Source organism: Vipera berus (assembly GCF_964194415.1).
Source record: "Vipera berus genome assembly, chromosome: 3".
Lineage (NCBI taxonomy): Eukaryota > Metazoa > Chordata > Lepidosauria > Squamata > Viperidae > Vipera > Vipera berus.
Window position 1 is genome coordinate 120,650,725 of NC_138204.1, and position 21,668 is coordinate 120,672,392.

The 21,668-nt window shown below is 42.3% G+C and overlaps 1 protein-coding gene across 3 annotated transcripts in view; it reads left to right on the top strand.

Moving 5' to 3' along the window:
• The window catches only part of LOC308665975 (histidine--tRNA ligase, cytoplasmic-like), a 34,634-nt gene extending 22,324 nt beyond the window's left edge, over positions 1–12,310 (top strand). For all 3 annotated transcript variants that reach the window (XM_081324386.1, XM_081324388.1, XM_081324387.1), the window contains exons 9-14: positions 2,502–2,597; positions 2,845–2,972; positions 3,451–3,693; positions 8,437–8,553; positions 10,687–10,833; positions 11,002–12,310. In XM_081324386.1, the coding sequence (XP_081180512.1) occupies positions 2,502–2,597; positions 2,845–2,972; positions 3,451–3,693; positions 8,437–8,553; positions 10,687–10,833; positions 11,002–11,067 (797 nt within the window). In that variant the 3' untranslated portion in view covers positions 11,068–12,310. The remainder of the gene's footprint in view (positions 1–2,501; positions 2,598–2,844; positions 2,973–3,450; positions 3,694–8,436; positions 8,554–10,686; positions 10,834–11,001) is intronic.
• The last annotated feature ends 9,358 nt before the right edge of the window (positions 12,311–21,668 follow it).

Here is a 21,668-nt window from a genome sequence, read left to right on the forward strand (position 1 = left end):
GGTAGGGGTTGAGTTCTCCGGGGCCGCCTGAGCTTAAAACTTGGGCGGCTGAAGGATCGAACTCCCCCGTAGCCTGGGTTGCTCCCAGCTGGTCAGCGTCTCTGCTCCGTGATTTCTGGAGCGGAGCCAGGCGTTTGCGACCACCCCTGCCAGAAGGAAAGACCATGGAATAAAAGGAGCAGGCAGAGCGGTACAGGAGGAAAAGGTGAAGAGGACTTTTATGGCTGCTTTCTAGCTTAATGGATTTTATAAATTTAAAAGTGAAAGTGCGTAGTAAGTGAAAGTAAAGATGGCGGCTAAATCTTCCCCAAAAGCTCTCAGGAGTGCTGGAACTTCTCCGATGCAACAGTCATCATTACAAGCGTTGCTTCTTCCTGATGTATTGACACCGAAGGATCTACAAGATGCTCTTGAAAAATATGCCCAGGTAATTCTGGAGACAATGGGTGATAAATTTGCAAAGATGGAGGAGAAATTGGAGAAATTGGAGGAGAGAATAGAAGAGAGGATGGAAGAGAAGTTTAGAGTGATGAAGGTAGACATTTTGTCTTCAGTGTATAGAGTGGCTGAATGTGTGGAAGATTTGGAGGAAAAAGTGGAAGATTTGACTCAAAAAAATGCCATATTAGAAGCAAAAGTACTGGAGAATGAAGATTTAAGAGAAAAAATGGACACAGAACTGAGTCTTGCTCAATATTTCCAGATGCAATATGCTGTTAGAATCAGAGGTTTAAAAGAGAATATTAAGGAAGACCTAAAGCAGTTGATTTCTGAGGCTCTGGAAGTAGTATTGAATCAGCCAGCATCTGAAATAAAGGGAGGCATGGATAAAGTGTTTCGTGTGAATTCATGGATTGCTAGACAGAGAAAGTTACCTAGAGATGTGGTGGTTTATTTTGTAAAGAGGGAAATTAGAGATGAAGTTATTCAAGCTGCCTATGGTACTAAAGTTGTGATTGCTGATCAAGAAGTTTTGGTTCTAAAAGAAATTCCTCCAAAGATTTTAAGGAGAAGGAAGGATTTTACATTTTTAGTGCAAGAGCTCAAGCAACGAGATATAAGGTTCAGATGGGAGATTCCAGTTGGGTTGATGGTGATGTATGAAGGTAAAAGGCACCGTTTGGCCACTGTGATGCAGGCGCGTGATTTCTACAATAATGTTTTAAAAGCAACCCCTCTATCACTTCTGGAAGCTGCAAAGGGATCTGGAGAAGGAGAACACCAAGAGGCTGAAGATGGACAGACAGAGGAGAATGGTGCTGGAGGAGATCAAGCTATAACCTCTTTGGATGATTCTGGAGAGCAGAGGGAGACGCGTGCTGCTTTAAAACGATCAAAGAAAAATAAAAGAAAAATGTACTTACAGCCAAGCAGTGGGAGGAGTACGGCCTAAAAAAGATAGTCCTATTTAAGCAGTGCTCCAAGAGCTTTGGGATGATATGCATGGCAATTAAATTTTTAACTTGGAACGTTAATGGACTAAATTCATCACAGAAGAGGAAGAAAGTTTTTCAATATTAATGATCAATAACAAGCTGACTTTTTTAGTTTACTTTATACGAAGTTTGCCTAGTTGGATTATAAAATTTTTTATTTTTATGAGGGATTGGAATGGTGTTTTGGATGTACAGATGGACAAGGCTGGAGCTTTTAAGCGTGTCCCAAGTCATGTTAGACTGCCTAAATCCTTTTTTGAAATGAAGGATGACTTGGAACTGTGAGATATTTGGCGTGAAAGACATTTGCAAGAAAAGGATTATACTTTCTTTTTTCTGACAGATATCATTTTTTTTTTCAGGATCGATTTTATTTTGTTGACTAATGACTTTTTTTAAGGATGAATGTAAACAGCGGATAAAGGTTTTTTTTTTTTTTTTTGAAATTATTATGAATAAGGGCACCTCTATGGACATGGTTTGGGATGCTAGCAAGGCCTATATGAGAGGGGTGTTGATATATATGAATAATAAATTTAGATGTGCTGTGGAAGCTAGGAGGAAAGAATTGGAGAATGAAATAAAGGAAAAAGAAAAGGCTTTGATTTTGAATCCAGAGGATGTGAAGTTTAAGGAGGCTATTAAACTGTTAAGAGGAATGGTTTGAGTATATCCAGAATAAATATGGGACAAATGGATTGAGTATATCCAGAACAAATATGGGACTAAAAAGTTTTATGTAGTATTTGAATAAGTCTTCCCTTCTTTTCTCTTTTTCTTTTTTTATTTTATATATTTTATATTAGTAGAGTTTGTAGTTATCCTATATGAGCTAGAGAGTGATAGATTTTAGAATTTACGGTTGTTAACATATGGTTGTTTATGATTCTTTTTTTGTTTTTTATACCTTGTACTTAGCTCTGGGAAGTCGGGGGGGGAGGGGGGGAGGGGAAAGGAGGGAGGGATAGGGGAGGGGTAGGGGGGATTGTTTAAAATAAAATGTATGATAAAACTTTTCAATTAAAAAAAAAGATAATACATAGTTAACTCCTCCATTTCCTCCACAGGTCACATGGGAGGAAGTAAAAAATGAAATGATCATAGAGGATGGTATTTCTCCTAAGTGTGTCGATCGCATTAGTGAATATGTTCAACTTCATGGTGAGTTTCAGTATAGGCATTCTATAATGTGTTAGTAATTAATCTTTAGCTGGAGTAAGATTGACTATGGTCCTGCAGATTTTTTTGTGCAAAGTGGTCTCTTCTTTATGTTTGTGTGTTTTAGACATTAGGTTCAACTGAAGTTGAAATAATGTTGAATTAGTATTGTAATTGTAAGATTTACCGAAGGTGATAGAAAACAATGTAAGTATATCTTCCATCTTTAAATGCATCTCTTTTTCTGCAGGGGGACCATGTCTCATTGAGAAGCTTCTCAAGGATCCCAAACTAGTACAGAACAGATTGGCTATGGAAGGACTAGAAGACATGAAATTGCTATTTGAATACCTTACTCTATTTGGCATCATAGATCAGGTGAATATTGGAATGTGGTTGTCATGGTTCCGATAGATGAGAAATAAGAACTCTGAGGCAATTGCTTTCCTCAAAGAATACTTTTAATGGCTACATGATATCAGCACAAACAAAGGTGAAACCAAGACTGAAAGTTATCCTCCCCACCAAAAGTTACAAAGTAAAAGTTGAACGCCTCACCCCTTAGTGTGTCATAAATCACAATCCCCAATTGCCACCTTTGGCGGGCTTCCTAACGGTAGCTCCAGCCCGCTAAACATTTAGACTACTTGACCTTAGTTCCCACAAGAAAGTTATTGTTTTGACTAAACTAAAAGAATGCATCTCCACCCCCTCCCATTGCTGTGGCAACGGAAAAGCGAAGAAACATGGCTGAATTCAGAGCATTTGAAGTTTTGACAGTAGTATTAAGTAAATATAAGTGATCTGTGGCAGTCCAATATTTTCCTATTAATAGCCCTCTTGTCCTCTTTCACAGGTCTCCTTACATCTGAGTCTGGCTCGTGGTCTGGCTTATTACACTGGAGTCATCTATGAGGCTGTTTTATTGTGCCAAAAGCATGGCCACCTAAACGAATCACTTAGTTTAAGTAGTGTGGCTGGAGGTGGACGCTATGATGAGCTTGTAGCCAAGTTTGATTCAAAAGGGTATAAGGTACCTTGTGTTGGACTCAGCATCGGTGTTGAAAGGATCTTCTCTATCCTAGAGCAGAATAATGAGGTAAGGTCTATTAAGCAGTTAGAAGATGTGAAATAAATGAGAGTTCAGGGTTGTGCATTAGAGATCAAAATACAAATGTAGAAGTGTGGAAGTGAAAGACATTTGCAGGATAGGAAATAATGAGAGATGCAAGGATTGTCCAAACTCTAGTTGGTGGGTGGGGATGGGATGAAGGATAGCACAGCCCCAACTCTTAAGCACTGAAGCCTCCCCATTAGTATTTTAAAATATTCCTCAGAGTTTGGCCCGCCAGTTTGCCTTCCTGTTCTATGCTTTGAAAAGATGGTTGGGACCTGGCTATAGCAGATAACAAAGTGTCTTTGGTCAAGGACCAGCCACGTATAATCAGGCCTTTTCCCCTCTTCCTGGCAGCAAACCAACTCTGTAGAATTTTTCTGGAAAAAATCCTATACAAAGACTCCGTTGGAAAGATTACATCCTATTGGTACCACAAGACTAGAGTCAATCTGAAATAGCAGAAGTCTTATCTGATTCTGGCTAGGAGTTCAGGGAATTGAAATTCACATTTTTTACAAGTTGCTAAGGTTGAGAAAAACTTCTGATTTTTTTTCTTAGCAACTACTAGCTCAGACCACCTGTTCAGTATTTTTATATCCTATATAAGAGATCTTTACCAATACCCTTTGAATTAGACCTGCCCTCTCTTGCTTGTTCTCATTCTCTATGATCAATCCCACATATTACAAACAGTCTGTAACTGAAAGTGAGAACTCTGTCCCTCAGTGATACAGTCATAAAATGTGACATCACATGGACATGCTCACTTACAACGGTTGCCATTGTTAGGTGAATCCTTGAGCAACTGCAGCTTTCCAGAGTCATGTGGTCACAATTTGCGACCTCTACTGGCTTCCCCATTTATTTTCTTGTCAGAAGGCAGCAGTGAAGGCACCAAGTAGCGATCACACGATTGCAGAAAGCTGTAATGTAATGTAGGCCCTAATTGCGAGCATGTGGTAGCAGGGACAATGCAACAGCCACAACTATGAGTTCCTCTTTTAAGTACCTCTTGTTTAGTGCTGTTGTAACTGTGAATGATCACTAAATGAGTAGACATGAAACAAGGATTACCCATAGCCAATCAATGGCTGAGTGCTAAGAGAAGCCCTAGAAAAATAATAATGGAATGAACACAAAGAGATTAAGACTGATCATACATGGGACTAGGTCAGGGGTAGGCAACCTCGGCTCTTTTATGACTCATGGACTTCAACTCCCAGAATTCCTGAGTCAGCTACCCCTGGACTAGGTGCTGCTCCAACTCTGCTGCCACATTAAAGAGGTTTGTGTAATTTCATTTTTTGATTGTCTGTTCTTTAGATGCCTTGATTCCTTAAGTATTTTAATAAGACTTGCACAGTTATGGAATTCCTTGAAAGAAATTAGATTTTTGTAAGCAATCATAGCTCAAAAATTTTGTTGCTGAATCACCTGTTAAAATAAGAAAAAGAATAAGCTGGCTTACAGCACATCCCCATTTTTTCTAATCTAGTTAGCTAAAAAGAAGTCTTATTTCTTATTCTGACATTATAGACATTTACATTGCATCCAGATTAATTTACAAGCTGTTTGGGTTTAAATTTTGCAATTAAAAAGGAGCAATAATCCTTAACATAAAAGATCCATTAAGGAAGCAGGATAGTGCCATAGAACTGGGCAGAGAAGCAGTAGGTGGTATAGAAACTGGCTAGGCAATTGGGCATTAGGCAAAGTAAATGAGAACAAAGCAAGAAAGGGGGATATATCAAAAAATAGGATGAGATAGATCACCATTGATTTAAAGAATAATTTTAATTTTTTTAAAAAAAAATTAAAAAGCATTCTGGCAAATATTTTTAAAAGCATCTTCCTTTATTAACCAGGATGCAATTCATCTGCCCCTCTAAATAATTCAAAGTAAATGAATTAATGTCAGTCCCACTAGGTCTCCAAACTATGGCCCCTGAGCTACGCCTAGCCCTCTGGGTGGTTTCTTCCGGCCCATCAGCTCCCACGTGTTGTGCTCTGATCCTTTCCAAACAGCACAGGGAAGGAAAGCAAGGTTGTATGCACCACTGTTGGAAAGGAAAGTAGGACTCCGATATGTGTGTGTGTGTGTGTGTGTGTGTGTGTGTGTGTGCATGCAAGTCAGCTGGAGGGCTGCTGGACAAGGAAGGAAAAACATCTTTCCTTTTAAAATTTGCCCCAGCTTTCAGCCAGCTGGAGAGTTACTTCCTTTCCGGTGTGTGTGTGGATGTGGGTGTGGGTGTGTGTATTCAAGGGTCTCCCTTGGATCATTCTCCTGCCCCCACACAAAGAAAGCCCCATTCAAACTGGCTCAAGTCAGCCAGACAAGGAAGAGAAAGCCGGCTGGGGGGGTGTCTATGACTACTCACAGTGGCCAGGTGGGCATGGCTGGGTCGTCACAGCCAAGTTGCCGCGACTGGGCGGGTGTGGCCAGCTCAGTGCGGCCAGCTCGACGCCACTCGGCGCAGCTGACTTGGTACAGGCAGGTGGACGTGGCTGGATAGGGTGTGGCCGGGTAGGTGCAATCAGCTCAGCTCCACTGACTCGACACGGCTGGGTCAGCACGGAACAAGTTGCACCGACTAACTCAACATGGGGACAGCTTGGTGCCCCACAAGCTCCTCGCCTCCCCAAACTCCCAGCAGCCAAGCAGGTGCGCACACGCACACACACACACACACACACACGCTGCATTCCAAGTTGGGAACTTGTATCTACAGAGGAAGGAGAGGCCTTTCTCCACAAGCCCAGGCATGATTGGCAGCTTGTCAGCTCAGATGTGGATAAAAGTCTCCAAGCTTGCCATGGGGGAGTGTGTGTGTGTGTGTGTGTGTGTGTGTGCGTGCACTTGGCTGACAGCAGTTTGGGGAGACCAGGAGGGGCAGTGAGTTGTCCCCACGTCGCCAGTGCTACTTGTTCCATAATGACCCAGCCACGCCCAGCTAGTCACACCCAATCCAGCTGCTACTGTTAGACACAAAAATAGTCACAAATTGAAATTCACTCTGTTTGTGTTACAAATAGAAAAGAAGTTTATTAGACTTCACAACAAAGTCTAAAAAGTAACGGTTTGCAAAGCTGGTGGATTCAGGAAGGCAAACAATGTAGCCAAACACTGAACCACACCCCAAATTCCAAAATCACATATTATACATCCTATCGCTACGCCCCATTCCCTCCCCCATGGCCCCATTGGCTTAGGCTTTGGAGGTTACAATCTATCAGAAGCGCCTAAACAAAATACATTATCTCTGCCCCTGTTTGCTTACATTATACTAATAAGATCCCTCCCCTACTATCCTGTTTCTAGAGGAGAGATGTCTCCCATGTTCTACACCTGCCAGGAGTACCAGGCACCAGAAGGTACTTGAAAACAATTCCTAGATGGTGACTCACATTTGGGGCCCATAGTATCTCCTGTTCTCCCCCTCCCTCCACTTGAGGCCTGTATTTTTCCCCATATTCTCAAAGCATCTACTCAAGCAATTGATTATAAAATGATTATTATAAAATATAAAATATGATTACATGATAATACTAAAAGCATACATATTTTTATTTTTAAACTTCCTCACTACTTCCAGTTATTTTCCACACTACCACCAAGCCACGCCTACCCAGTTACACCCACTGGCTGCTGAGAGTTGTCCCATTCCAGTCGGCTGGAGGGTTGTTTCTTTCGCTTACAAAGGGGGGAAGAGTGACCCCAGCATAGCTTTTCTGTTTTTCATGTGCAGATTCTCATTTAATGTAAATTTGTAAACGTTTTAAGTAAATAACATTGAAAAAAAAGAATAGCCTTTTCTCATCTGCAGTTATTAATTCATTGTTTCTTCAGACTGTTTGCTAATGTTTGAGGTTTTTTCCTTATATCGTTTGTTTGTATAATAACAGCATGGTTTCTGTAGTTAACACATTTCTTTTTTTTTTTTTTTTTGCTGTTGCTGTTGCATTGTGCAAAATAAAATTCATTCAATTATTTTTTTTATAAAATGTATAAAATCAATAAAATTGATATTTTTTTCCTCGGGCCCCTCAAATATTTGCAAAACGTCCAATGTGGCAAGTTTGGAGAACACTGAGGTAGACCATACCAAAATCAGTTTCACAGAAAACTAGATCTAATTATACTTTATTGGGGTAGGCTATAATAACAGACTCTTGTGAGTCTGTGCTTTCCTTCTACCTTATACTTGACGAGTATAAGTGAGGTGTTTGCTTGAGTCACTTGCAAACATTATCTTGCTTCCCAGGACTTAAAGAACATTTCAGCACTTCTTGCCTGGATGTTGGATCTTTCATATTTCTGTCAAGGTCATCTTTACTCTCACAGCTTTAATTTTCCATTTTTCCTCACAGGAAAGATAAATTCTCATCCATCAATAAAAGAATCAACTACTTCATATAAGAGAAATAAGGCAATGTTTCTATAAACAACCTGTTTATAATAATTAACAGGGAAAACAATTGTAACCAGCAAGACAAAACTGCTTTAGAAACAGTAGGAGAAATGGTTGCATGAAAATAATGCATATTTACTGAGATATAAGTAGGATTTTGGTGCAAGATGCAGTACATATAGCTAACCATATCCATTATTTTGGAAATAAGTGAAAATGTCTGAAATTTAGAATATTTTCAACAGTAATTACGTCCAATTTGTTTGCAAATTTTAGTTCTGGTTATAATACTGATTATTTTTCTTTTTCCTTTGAGATGGCCAAAGAGAACATCCGCGCGACAGAGACACAAGTATTGGTGGCAACTCCCCAGAAAAACTTACTTGCATTCAGAATGAAGTTCATATCTGAATTATGGAATGCTGGCATCAAGGTAATACTAAAGAGTTTTTACACCAGTGTAATATATTTCTGTGAAAAATTATTCACTCCCTTTCAGATTTTTTGAATGCTTGCATATCTTTGCCAGGGAATGTACATGGCATAGGTTACCTGAGAGATTTCCTGTGTCCCATAGTATCTGCTCAGCTCAATTTAGCAAGGTTAGTGCGCTTCAGGTTCCATTGATTAATCAATGCCATATTTTGGAAGCAGATTTGTTTTTTCTGCCATTGCTGTTGTTCTATCCTGAGACAGTCAGGATCGAACTGCTGACAGTTGGCAGAGTTAGCCTGCAATATTGCATTCCAACCACTGCGCTCATATAAATTCAATATATTATAGTTGGTCACACAGCCAGAGATTTAGACTGGATTTGGCATTTTTGTCCACCTCTGAAGACCTTCCATCCAAGGTCCTAGGCTAGGCATATGTTGTTATGTGATGTTAAGGTATTGTCACAGGCTGTAAGTTGCAATTGACTGAGGGTGATTTTATCAATACCAATGGTTTTCAGGTGGTACTTCAGCTATTTTAGAATTGCATCCAGGGCACCTAGTACTGTGATTATATACACAACAATTACGTGAAATCCTAGCTGGCAGTTTTTTAGCTAGTGTTGGGCTTTGTACACATTGAGTTCTTCCCAAGAACCTAGGATGTCATAATATATTGTTAATACATGTGCACATCCACGCAGTATGGTCTTTTGTAATTGGCTGATAGAAATTTTATCAACGTGCATATTTTCTAAGTGTTGTCCAAGATTTTTCAACATGACACCCAATGCAAGGATAACTACTAAGACCATCATGGCCGTAATCTTTCAATTTTCAGATTTTAATGCTTTGTGATCTTCTTTAGTTCTTTGTCTTCTATTCTACTATCTCTTGAAATTACCATATTAGTTACCCATACTTTCTTCTTGTCAACCTCAGTTAAATGCGCTGTGTTATGAGCCAAGATTTTATCAGTTCATATTTGGCAATTCCACAATATTTTAACTTGCTCATTTTCCTCGTTTAACTTGTGTTTTCATCAATTTTTATTATTGGTGTATGATGTTCCAACAAATCATGTTCGCAATTGTGTTATGTCATTATAACCAGTTTGTACAGTCTTCTTGCATGGGTATATGATCTACTGATTCTTTTGTCTCTGCACAATCTGCATTTTGAATCATTTGGACAATGGATATTGTTTTCTTATTCCATTTGAATCCTATTTTTATCTAGTCCTTTTCTTTGGAGAGATTCACTATTGTCCATATCTTCTCCATTTCAAGACTATGTCTCACACTAGTTTTATAACCTTCACCAGATTGATAAGCATCAATTAACTTTTTCTGTATGGAGGTCTGCAGAAATTTCTTTAGAGCAGGACATGGCTTGCCTCATTCATGTGACAAGAAGCCTACAGTACTGAGAGGAGGTAAATCTATAAGATGTTTATAGGGTAGCACTGGTCCAAAACAGCTTTGAATGTCTAATGAAGTACTCACAAAAGTGATACCAGTTATTTCTTTAATTGTATTGATTGAGCTAGGAAGATGATACTTTTTCCACATTGCCAGATCGTCTATTGAATTTATGAAATAAAAGAAATGTTGTTATTTGTTCACAGAGACTATATATTATTATAATTACATAAGTAGTATATAGTATTCAGACAAAGCTTTAATATATAATGGCAAAGTTTTGCAAATATTTGTAAGATCCGAGAGGGGTAAATACTTACACAGACTTGTAAGATGGTTATAAAAGCCATGATGGTGCAGTGGTTAGAATGCAGTATTGCAGGCTAACTGCCCACCCACTACGAGTTCAATCCTGACCAGCTCAAGGTTGAATCAGCCTTCCGTCCTTCCAAAGTCGGTAAAATGAGGATCCAGATTGTTGGGAGCAATATGTTTACATTGTAAACTGCTCCAAGAGTGCTGTAAGGCACTATAGAGCAGTATATAAGTCTAAGTGTTATTGCTATATGTAGCCTTCGGTTTGATGAAAAATGTCTCTTTAAGTTAGTTTTTTATTAAATATCTTAAATAATTTTCTGAGCCAAGCATATTTACTATATCTTACTGATGTTGTCGGTATTTATCTTTCCATTTCTTACCAACATTTTTCAGGCAGAGATGTTATATAAAAAAAATCCCAGACTACTGGAACAACTGCAATATTGTGAAGAAACGGGAATTCCACTGGCAATCATCGTTGGAGAACAAGAGCTAAATGATGGAGTAGTAAAACTTCGGGATGTTGTGACTAGGAAAGAGGTTGGTGTTGGTGTTTATTTAATAGAGTCAGTTTGAAATTGTTCTGAAATAATCTTGCCTAGAGCTGTTTGAACACCACTGAGATCATGTTTACAATTCAGTTTTCCACAGTAAAAATACTTTTATTTTGATGAGTTGCACTAATCAAGTCTACTATCTGCTTTTTAGGTTAATATCCCTCAAGAGAATTTTATAGAGGAGATCAAGAGAAGGTTGGAAAAATACAATACTTAATTTCATATAATTGACATTTTATACTACTCCTGAGGCTGACTTATATGCTTACATACTGCTCTTATGGAATACTGCAGGCCTGTGAAGCACCTGGAGTTGTTCAATATTTCATTCCTTTTTTTGTAATAAATTAATATTTCACATTTTAGTCAAACAAACCAAAATTTAGAGAACTGGACTTGTGTCATTGTACTTTTCTTATCCACTATTGCTGTGTACATAGCATTAAGTATACTGGCCTTTCAAAAAGAATTAGCTTTGCTGTTACTGTCAATTATATTCTCACTTACATTGCTAATCTGTTTTGCATGTCAATTCCCGAATCTGCGGCTAACTACATGGTTGTAAACCAGTGCTGATAGATTTGTAAATGATTGATAAATGTTTCTAACAGATAGCCACATCCATTGGTTTAGCCATCTGGCAAAACTCACCATCTGTAGTAGCCTGTTGATCAATGGCTTTGCAGATGTGCAGAGTTTTGAAAGAGCTCTTCACCCATACTTGTTAAGTCATCTTTCAAAACCAACGGTCTCAACCGGTGTGATGATAAAATAGAGTTTCATTTTTCAAAAGGTACTTCTTTTGAAATAACTGAATTCTCATGCTTTTACTCACCATTTCCCAGAGCTGATCTGTAAGATACAGGGTATAATGCTCCAGCCAAATTTTCCAGCTCCACAAACAAAATGGACCTGGAAGATATAGGAGATCAATAAGTGCTGATCAATAAAGTGCTGATCTGATCACATTCCCTATTGCCACTTGACTACACAACCAACAAGTATATCTGTGACAGCTTATATTCATTTATGGTCTGTGGATTGTTAACGTACTGTAAAGGAATTTAGGACTGACCTTGGGGAAGGTATGAGAGAAATGTTGGGGGTCAGGAGGAAGAAGCTATTGGGGGAGTGGTAGAAAAATGTCAAACCTTCGACCATTCTGAATACAGCCATGTTTCTTCGGTATTCCATTGTCACAGCAATGGAAAAAGGAAAATGCATTCTTCTAGATTAGTCAAAACAATAACTTTCTTGTGGGAACCAAGGTCAAGCAGCCTAAGTGTGTGGCAGGCTGGAGCTACCGTTAGGAAGCCCGCCAAAGGTGTTAATTGGGGATTGTGATGTATGACACACTAAGGGGTGGGAAGTTCAACTTTTATTTTGTAACCTTTTGTGGGGAAACTCAGTCTTGGTTTTACCTTTGTTTGTGCTGATATTAAAAGTGTTCTTTGAGGAAAGCAATTGCCTCAGAGTTCTTATTTCTACTGCTCTCATTGCTCGGAAACATGACATTAAACCAAGACTCCAAAATTCATTTATCCACGGGGTCCTGAGCCCCAGTCACCTACCCAACCCTTGGGAGGACGACAAAGATGGAAAAGAAAGGGGAATTGATCTCGAGCCTTGGAGCAGCTGCAGTAGATGGGATGCAGGCTGCTGCTTTCATGGAGAGTGGGACCAAACACCTGTGAAGTCCTGGTGGAGAAGCTGACTCAGAAGGAGGAAGCAGTCATCCTCAGGGGGGATCTGGCAGTCCGACATTGCCCTGCCTCTCAAGAACACACTAAAGGCTGCAGAGGTTGAATTCCCACTGATTTCATTGCCTGCTTTCCTTTCACTAATAGCAATGAAAGCAAAGCAGTCAGCAGCCTGGGACAAATCTGGTGAGTGGAAGTATCTAACGGCCATCCACAGCTACTCAGTGGAATGCCTGAGAGAGAAGTTCGATCGGCTGGAGATGGGCGAAGGAAGACTAGCCATCAGCCAGGTGTTTTCAGGTGGGCAGGAGGACAACTGATAACATGAACCTCCACCACCCCGACGAGAGTCCTAGCCCTGTGGTGATCGAGTGGGCTGCCTCTCCATTACCAAAGCCTGACCTGACATCAAGCCCACTGCACTGGCGGAGCACCAACCGCTACCAATGCCAGGTCAGCCCGGATTGATCCCAAGGACAAGTTAGTCCTGAATATTACAGACGTTTTGCCAGCTCCGAGCAACACAGGAGTCCCAATAGCCCTGCAAGCTAATGGGCGCTATCGGCACTATGCTAGCCTCGATCGCCGTTGGCATCCTGCCAGCCCAGATTGCCACCAGTGCCCAGTGGAACCTGACCCCTATCGACGTCGTGCCAGCCCTGACTGCCATCAGCGTCCTGCCAGCCCAAGACCTCCACCAGGGGTTTTCTGATTAGGGAGGGTTGCAGCAGCCCCATCCACAATTCCCTGGCTTACTGTAGGCTCTTTGGGATCGCCGCCCAGCCAACCCACCTCCTCTTAAGCCCACTGTCGATGGAGACCCAGAAAAGGTGACTATCTTCCTGAACCAGGTGTGGTCTCACATTAATCGTTATGAATGGGCGTATTTGGATGAGGCCAAGATGATTGATGCTGTAGCTGCCAATCTGGAGGGGAAGGCTGTGAAGTGGATGGCTGGCCTACGAGAGGCACAGGCACCCGAGCTATAGAATTTCGATCTGTTCACACATGGATTGAAGGCTAATTTGAGGATGAGCCACAAATGGTACAGGCAAAGAAAGACCACCACGATGTGAAGCAGAGGGGTCGGCCAGCAAGAGAATACGTAAGAGACTTTCGAAGGCCCAAGCAATCATTGATCCACTACTTCAAAGCAGGGTTGGATCGCAATCTATTCCAGACATGCATCTGCAGGGGCAATCCTAATCAACTTCATGATTGGTACCACTTAGCTACAAACATGGATATTGAAGCAAAAGAAGCCAGCTAAAACGCCTGCCTGCACCAGACCCATATGACAGCAATGACGGGGGGAAGACAACCCAGTGATGAGTTAGCCTGTCCCACCTTTTGCTTTTTCTGCCAAAATACTGGTGACAAAATCAGGGGCTCAGTTGGACTTGAACATTTTAGTCAATTTGGGATGCACTCGATGTTTGATCAACCTCCCTACCGTATTAAAACTGCGCAATAGAGCGAAATCACTACCACTATCCCTGAGGTTTGAGCAGGCCGATGGAGATCTCATAGGAAGAGCCCCGGCTACCCACCTAACTGAACTAGAAATAGGGGAGCATTGGGAGTTAATATGCTTTGTGGTGATCCAAAAATGACTGAAGCCTGGCTTGATAAGTGGTGCCCCATAATTTGGTGGGAGAATGGAGTAGGATTGATTAGCAACTGGACCGTCGCCTCCTACTCCAATGAGTAACCCAGTTGAAAACCAGGTGCAGCATTTGGAAACCTTGAAGTCTGTGTTAGTTCCCCGCCAGGAGAGCCAGTCATCCCAAGTGAATATAGAGACTTAGCAGAAGCATTTAGCAAGGCAGAATGTGACATCCTGCTACCCATCGAACCACGGACTGTGCTATTGAGATTTTACTGGGAGCAAAATTATCCAAACCAAAAATGTACTCAATGACCCCTCATGAACTGAAAGAACTGAGATCATACATTGATAAGAACTTTGCCAGGGGATTCATCCAACCAGCAAAAACCCGAGTAGCCACCCCAGTGCTGTTTAAGGAAAAGAAAGATGGATCGATGAGACTGTGCATGGATTATAAAGGGTTAAATTGTGTTAGTGTGTTGTGCAATTACATCACATGGTGTAACAAGATGGTGGGTTTGTTGTCACTGTGAGTTGTGGGGGGGGCACGAAGGGAGGCTCAGCCACTCTCACTGTATACATGTTGTACTTTGATAATAAAGGTTCATTCAAATGGAATATGTACCCCCTCCCCTTGATGAAGAACATGTTAGCCCATTTGGCAAAAGGAAAAGTTTTTACCAAACTAGACCTAAGAGAGGTGTATTACTGAATAAGAATCAAGGAAGGAGCCTCTTGGGAAGTTTCCAATTCAACATCATGCCTTTCGGCCTGCAGGGGGGCCCTGCTGTGTTCATGCAATTGATAAATCAAGTACTTCATAATCACCTATATAAGAGGGTTTTAGTTTACCTTGACGACATCGTCATCTATACTGAGACGATGGCTGAGCATGTTAAATTAGTACACAAAATGTTAAAAAAGCTATTAAATGCCAAACTTTATGCAAAACTCTCAAAATGCGAGTTCCACCAAACATTCCTGGATTACTTAGGATATAGGATTTCCAATGAAAACATTGAAACGAACCCAGCCAAAGTGAGGGCAGTACTGGAGTGGCAACCCGCATGAACCCAAAAGCGACTCCAGTGTTTTTGGGGGGGTTCGTTAACTTCTACTGGCAATTCATCCCCTCCTTTGCCAAAATTGCCTTGCCACTGACCGAGCAGTTAAAAATGGGGGGGGGGGAAATAGTGGGAAACCACGCCCCTGACAACCACTGCCATGGTCCATTGAATGCCAAACTGCTTTTGAGAATTTAAGTAGACTGCAGCAGAACCCATTCTCAAACATCCCAATCATGAGAAACAATTTACCATCCAAGCTGCTGCCAGCGATGTAGCTGGGGGCGGGACTGTTCTTTTGCAAAGGAATGACAGTGGAAATTTACAGCCCTGTGCTTACACCTCCAAAAAGTTAACAGATACTGAACGAAGGTGGGCAGTCTGGGAGAATGAGACTTTCACTGTGAGGTGGGCTCTGCTTACGTGGCATCATTTTCTTGATGGGAGTGACTTGCTTTTTGAAGTATGGACTGATCACAAAAATCTAGAGGCACTAAAAACCTCTTGCAAATTATCCCCTAAAGAGGTCTGATGGGCGCAGTATTTTTTACCATTTCAACTTTACACTAAATTTCCTAGCTGATGCCCTATCCAGACTGCCCCAATACAAGAGCTGTCGAGAGGAGATTGTGAACGTTATTCCGCAACCAGAGGTGGTTTCTCAAGTAAAAACCTGGATCCCATAACACGCAAAATCAGCTGAACCTGATAACCCAATTACAAAGAGGCTGAAAGAGGAGTTGAAAACCGACCCTGGTTTTTAGCAAATAAGACCATACTGACTTGTTGGGACGGGTTAGCTTGGAAGGGATCGAAACTGTATCTACCAGAGACTCAGAGTTCAAGCTCTCCAATGCAACCAAGAGAGTAAACAAGCGGGCCATTCTGGCTACTTAAAAACTTTACATTTAATTTGACGGCAGTTCTGGTGGCCAGGGCTAAAGAAAGACATTGAGAATTAGGTGAAAAGCTGTACAACATGCACAACAATGAAGAAATGTCCAGGCAAGCCCCCTGGATTATTACAGCAAGTCACAGACCCTTCCCAGTCTTGGGAAGAAATGATCATGGATTTTATTATGGAATTCCCGGAAAGGAGGGGATATATGGTAATATGGACTGTGATTGACCTTTTTTCTAAACTAGTTCATTTCATTGCCTGCACCAGTCTCCCCTCTGCTAAGAAACTGGCAAGAATGTTTTTCAAACATATCTACTGACTCCATGGAGCTCCAAAGCGGATTATATCAGATAGGGGTGTGCAATTTACTGCCAAGTTCTAAAGAGAGTTTCTGAAACTTATTGGGTCCATGCAAGGACTGTCATCGGCTTTTCATCTGTCTACTAATGGAGCTGCTGAAAAAGCTAACTCTTATGGAGGAGCAATATATTAGTTGCTATGTGGAGTACCAACAGACTACTTGGGCTGACCTCCTCCCCATTGCTGAGGTGGCTTACAATAACACAGTACATAGCAGCACTGGACTCACTCCTTTTAAAATAGCTACTGGTAGGGAATTCATTCCAATGCCTAAACTTCCTCAGGACCCTCCAGTTTCTCACACCTTAAATCAACGGGTGACTTCTTGGAAAACTGTGGGACAATGCGAAAGCGGCTCTAACAAAAGCCTCAAAAGTTTACAAAAAGCAGGCAGACAAGAGGAGGGCCCCTCAGAGATCATTTCATGTGAGTGAAAACGTTTACCTCTCTACCAAATATCTAAGACTCAAGCTGCCTAGTAAAAAATTGGGACCAAAGTTCCTTGGACCTTTCCCCATAGTGCGGATTATAAACCCAGTCACCGTGGAATTAAGGCTCCCTCCCCTTTTAGGGAAAGTTCCACTGCAGCCTATTGAAGCCATACAGAGAGTCCTCATTGAGACCTCCTCCCAAACAGGCAGCTGGTCCCCTTGTCGTGGAGGGAAGACTCATTATGAAATAAAACAAATCCTTGACTCAAGGTTGCATAAGGGAAAGTTGCAGTATTTGGTACAATGGAAAGGTTACCCACTGTAAGAGGTCACCTGGGTGAGAAGTGCTGGTGTAAAAGCTGATAGATTAATACATAAATTTTATGATAAGCATCTGAATAAGCCTAAGGACTGATTTCCGACTAAATCCTTTTCCACCCACAGGTTTTCTCTCTTCTTTAGGGGATCAGACTGTCAAACCTTCAAACATTCTGAATACAGCCATGTTTCTTCATTTTTTGGTTGCCACAGCAATGAAAGGCGAGGGGGAGATGCATTCTTCTAGATTAGTCGTAACTGGCTGACCAACCACACTCAATGTGTTGTCCTCAATGGAACTGCATCTACATGGAAGGAAGTATGCAGTGAAATATCCCAAGGCTCTGATTTAGGCCTTGTACTCTTCAACATCTTCATCAATGATTTGGATGAGGGATAGATGGGGAACTCATCAAATTTGCAGACAACACCAAGCTGGCAGGAATAGCTAACACTCCAGAAGACAGGCTTACGATACAGAAGGAACTTGACAGATTTGAACATTGGATGCTATGTAACAAAATGAAATTCAATGGTGAAAAAAGTAAGGTTCTACATTTAAGCAAAAAAACCACAAATGCACGGGTACACTACAGGTGGTACCTCCCTCAGTAGTAGTAACTGTGAGACAGATCTTGGAGTCCTAGTGGACAGTCGCTTAAATATGAGCCAGCAGTGTGCTGCAGCTGCCAAAAAAGCCAACACAGTTCTAGGCTGTATTAACAGAGATAGAATCAAGATCATGTGAAGTGCTAATACCACTTTATAACACTTTATAACACCTTGATAAGGCCACACTTGGAATAATGCATCCAGTTTTGGTCACCACGATGTAAAAAAGATGTTGAGACTCTAGAAAGAGTTCAGAGAAGAGCAACAAAGATGATCAGGGGACTGGAGACTAAAACATATAAAGAACGGTTGCTAGAATTGGGTATGTCTATGAAAAGAAGGACATGGGGTGATATGATAGCAGTGCTCCAATATCTCAAGGGTTGCCATAAAGAAGAGGGAGTCAAGTTAGAGGTAGTCCTCAAGTTAAGAATGTAATGGAGCCTGCCCATTCCATTCATAACTCAAGAATTCAAGGGAGTGAAACTCATACCTTGAACAAGATCACTCTCCGCTCGTTAACACACATGTGGCTTGTTAGGTGCACATGAGGTATCTCAGGGTGGGGAAGGCCATGGGGGAATGATAGAACAGGCCCCCAAGGCCTCCCCAACCCACTAAGACACCTCGTGCTTCCCCCTCCTTTCCTGCTGCACCGGACTCGCCTTGAAAAGATCTGTCTCCTCTCTGCCACAGTTTCTGCCTTTGTGGGAGAGGAGAGTCAATGGAAGCTCCTAGGTGCCCGTAATATCGTGCAAGTTCAGGCACCCATCCTCTTTTGCAGAGAATGGAAGCCTGAACTCTTGCGATATTTGTGGTGCCTATCTCCTGCTCCTGCTCCCAACTCCTTTCCGCCACTGCCGGAACAATTTTCACCAGGACAGAGACCTTGGGGAGACTGGAAGCTCTCTCTGCATGCAAATGCATGCTTAGAAACGGAGCGAAACGTTCCATTTCTAAGGTGCCCCACTGGCAGCTACATGGAGCTTCCAGACTCTGTCAGGTCTCCGTCCTGGTAAAAAGAGTTTGAGCGGCTATGGGGCATTTGGAAACGAAGCATTCTCTTCATTGTTAAACGCCCCATAGGTGTTGAAGCACTTTTTATTGGAATGGAGACCTGACAGATGACTCGCAAGCTCTGCGTGGCTGCCAATGCGTGCTTAGAAATGGAGCAGAAGACTTTGTTTCTCAAGCGCTCCATTCCAGGCATACGGAGCTTGCAATCTCTGTCAGGTCTCCATTCGGATAAACAGTGTTTCAGTGCCTATGAGTGGAAAAAAGTGGAAGCACAGCAGTGGGATTGCTCTCAAGGCTGGCGCACACGAGCAAGCAATCCTGCTGCTACCTCTCCACTTTCTTCGTTTTGGACGGAGCTGAGAAACTCAAGCCGCTACCACCGTTTTTTGAGTGGGGAGGACGACAAGGAGAAGAGTGTCAGGATTTGTGCCAGCCAGCTGGTCAGGCAAGGAGTAGATCGGGCAGAGTGGGTGGTGTTCTGAACCAGCCTGCTACCGGCCTTGCAATAAGGCAAACCCCTGTTCAAACAGTAGAGACTGGAGAGCGTCTGTGGCTGGAAAGCTTCTGCCAAGATTTATTACTCAAACAACAGGACAAGAAACAAAACACTGGAACTTGAATCCTCAAACGGAAGGGTTGCTTTCAGCAACCAGCCCCTCCCCAAACACTCCTTTTATTTAGAGTTCAAGGCGTGGCCTCCCTGTGCCTCCTCCCGAGGAGTCCCACAGCCTTTCTCTGTTTGTTCCTGCTCGACTGCCTCCTACGTCGGGCGTCCTTGAACAGGGCCAGCTGTGGGTCATCATCCTCCGCACTATCGGGCTCACGCAGCTGAGAAGAGGGCCCCGGCTGGGGGCTCTGCGAAGCCTCCAAGCCATCATCAGCCAGTTCGTCTTCCACACCCTCCTCCTCCCCCTCATCTGAGTCATCCGAGACATCTGAGCCAGCTGCCGGACCCACAGGCTGGCCCTGAGTCACAACAGGTGGCTGGCTGGGGCGGGAGGATCATGGTTGCTCAGGTGGCTACTGCCACTGCCGCTGGTTTGGACGCAGGTGCAAGGGGCCTGGCTCCGCAATGCCTCCCTGCTCAGTTTAAGGCTTCGTTTTTGCCTTCAAATTAAAGCTGGCACACGCAAGCAAGTAGCACACCTGGGCAACAGATGGCATTGGTTCCTGCACCTGGCCGACTCTGGTTCCACGCTTTGCCCCATAGGAATGCAAACAAAGCCAACAACTCCCCCCTCCCTTGAGAATGGAAGCTTCTGGGGGCCATGATGTCTTTTGCAGAGAATTTGTGTTTGAAATCTCACAATATTACGGCACCCAGGAGCTTCCATTGTAAGCATGAAAAGTATATTTCCAAGCCAACTTTCCTCTCCCTCAAAGGGAAAGAAACCATGCCAGAGAGGAGACAGATTTTGCAAGGTGAATGAATCTGGCGCAGCAGGAAGGGAGGGGGAAGCAGTTGTGGGGAGTGGGGGGGTGGAATAGAGTGAATGTTGCAGGGTGTCTGTAGTCATTCGTAAGGGCAAACAACTGCCGTGGTGCTGTAATATTCATGATTTTGGGACTTGCTCGTAAACACTAGGGGGCACTTGTCACGTAACTTCGAAAAAAGCGTTAAGTGAACATTTGTAACTCGGGGATTACCTGTATTCTCCAAAGCACCTAAGAGCCTTACAAGAAGCAATGGAGTGAAACTAATCAAGGAGAAAAGCAACCTAGAGCTAAGAAGAAATTTCCTTACAGAACAATTAACCAGTGGAACAACTTGCCTCCAGAAGTTGTGATTGCGCCAACACTGGAAGTTTTTAAGAAGAGATTGGACAACCATTTGTCTGAAATGGTATAGGGGTTTCCTGCCTGAGCAGGGAGTTGGACTAGAAGACCTCTAAGGTCCCTTCCAACTCTGTTATTCTATTATTCTACCCCATGACTAAAACACAAATAGCATAGGGTTTTCTTCATTTTACTGTTTAACCTAATTTTTCTCCAAACACAGTAAGAAATAAAACATTCTGGCTTCACCCATATGAGGGACATTGCTTCTGATTTGATATCACTGTCCTATCCAAAACCTGCCTGTACCAAGATTTGGCTAATTGTTCTTCACAGCATGGGGAATTGTGGCCATCCAGATGCTTCAAATTATAGCTCATCTTGAATCATACTGCTAAAGCTGTTGGAGGCCACGGTCATCTGGAGATCATGATTTATACATGTCTTTGCAGCAGCTTGTTAAATCTTGTCACTTGTTTCTTTACAACATGAGTGTCAAACTCGCCATGTCACGAGACATGTTGCGACATATTGCAACTTTTTTTTTGCATTGCCGGAGCTAGGGGGAGCGCAGCCTCTGCATGATGCAACCAGGCTGTGGGCCGGCAGTTTGACACCCCTACTTTACAACCAACAGAAAACTGCAGAACTCCTTTTCTCCTAATGTCCACTTAGTTCTTTACTGTTTTCATGCTAAATGATTTTAAGATTCTTCTTTATATATTCAGGTATAAAAGGAACTAGAGCAAATACATTTATTTAATCAATGAGAAAAGCAAAAAAAGAGCCTTGGTGGAGCAGTGGGCTAATGCCTCCTTAAGTAACACCAGCTGCCTGCAATTAGTGCAGGTTCGCATCCCACCAGGCTCAAGGTTGACTCAGCCTCCCATCCTTCCGAGGTAGGTAAAATGAGGACCCAGATTGTTGGGGGCAATAAGCTGACTTTGTAATAATGCCGCATTCTATGTATAGCAGGCATATACATAGAATGAAGGCTACTGCTAAGCTTGTAAGCCGCCCTGAGTCTTCA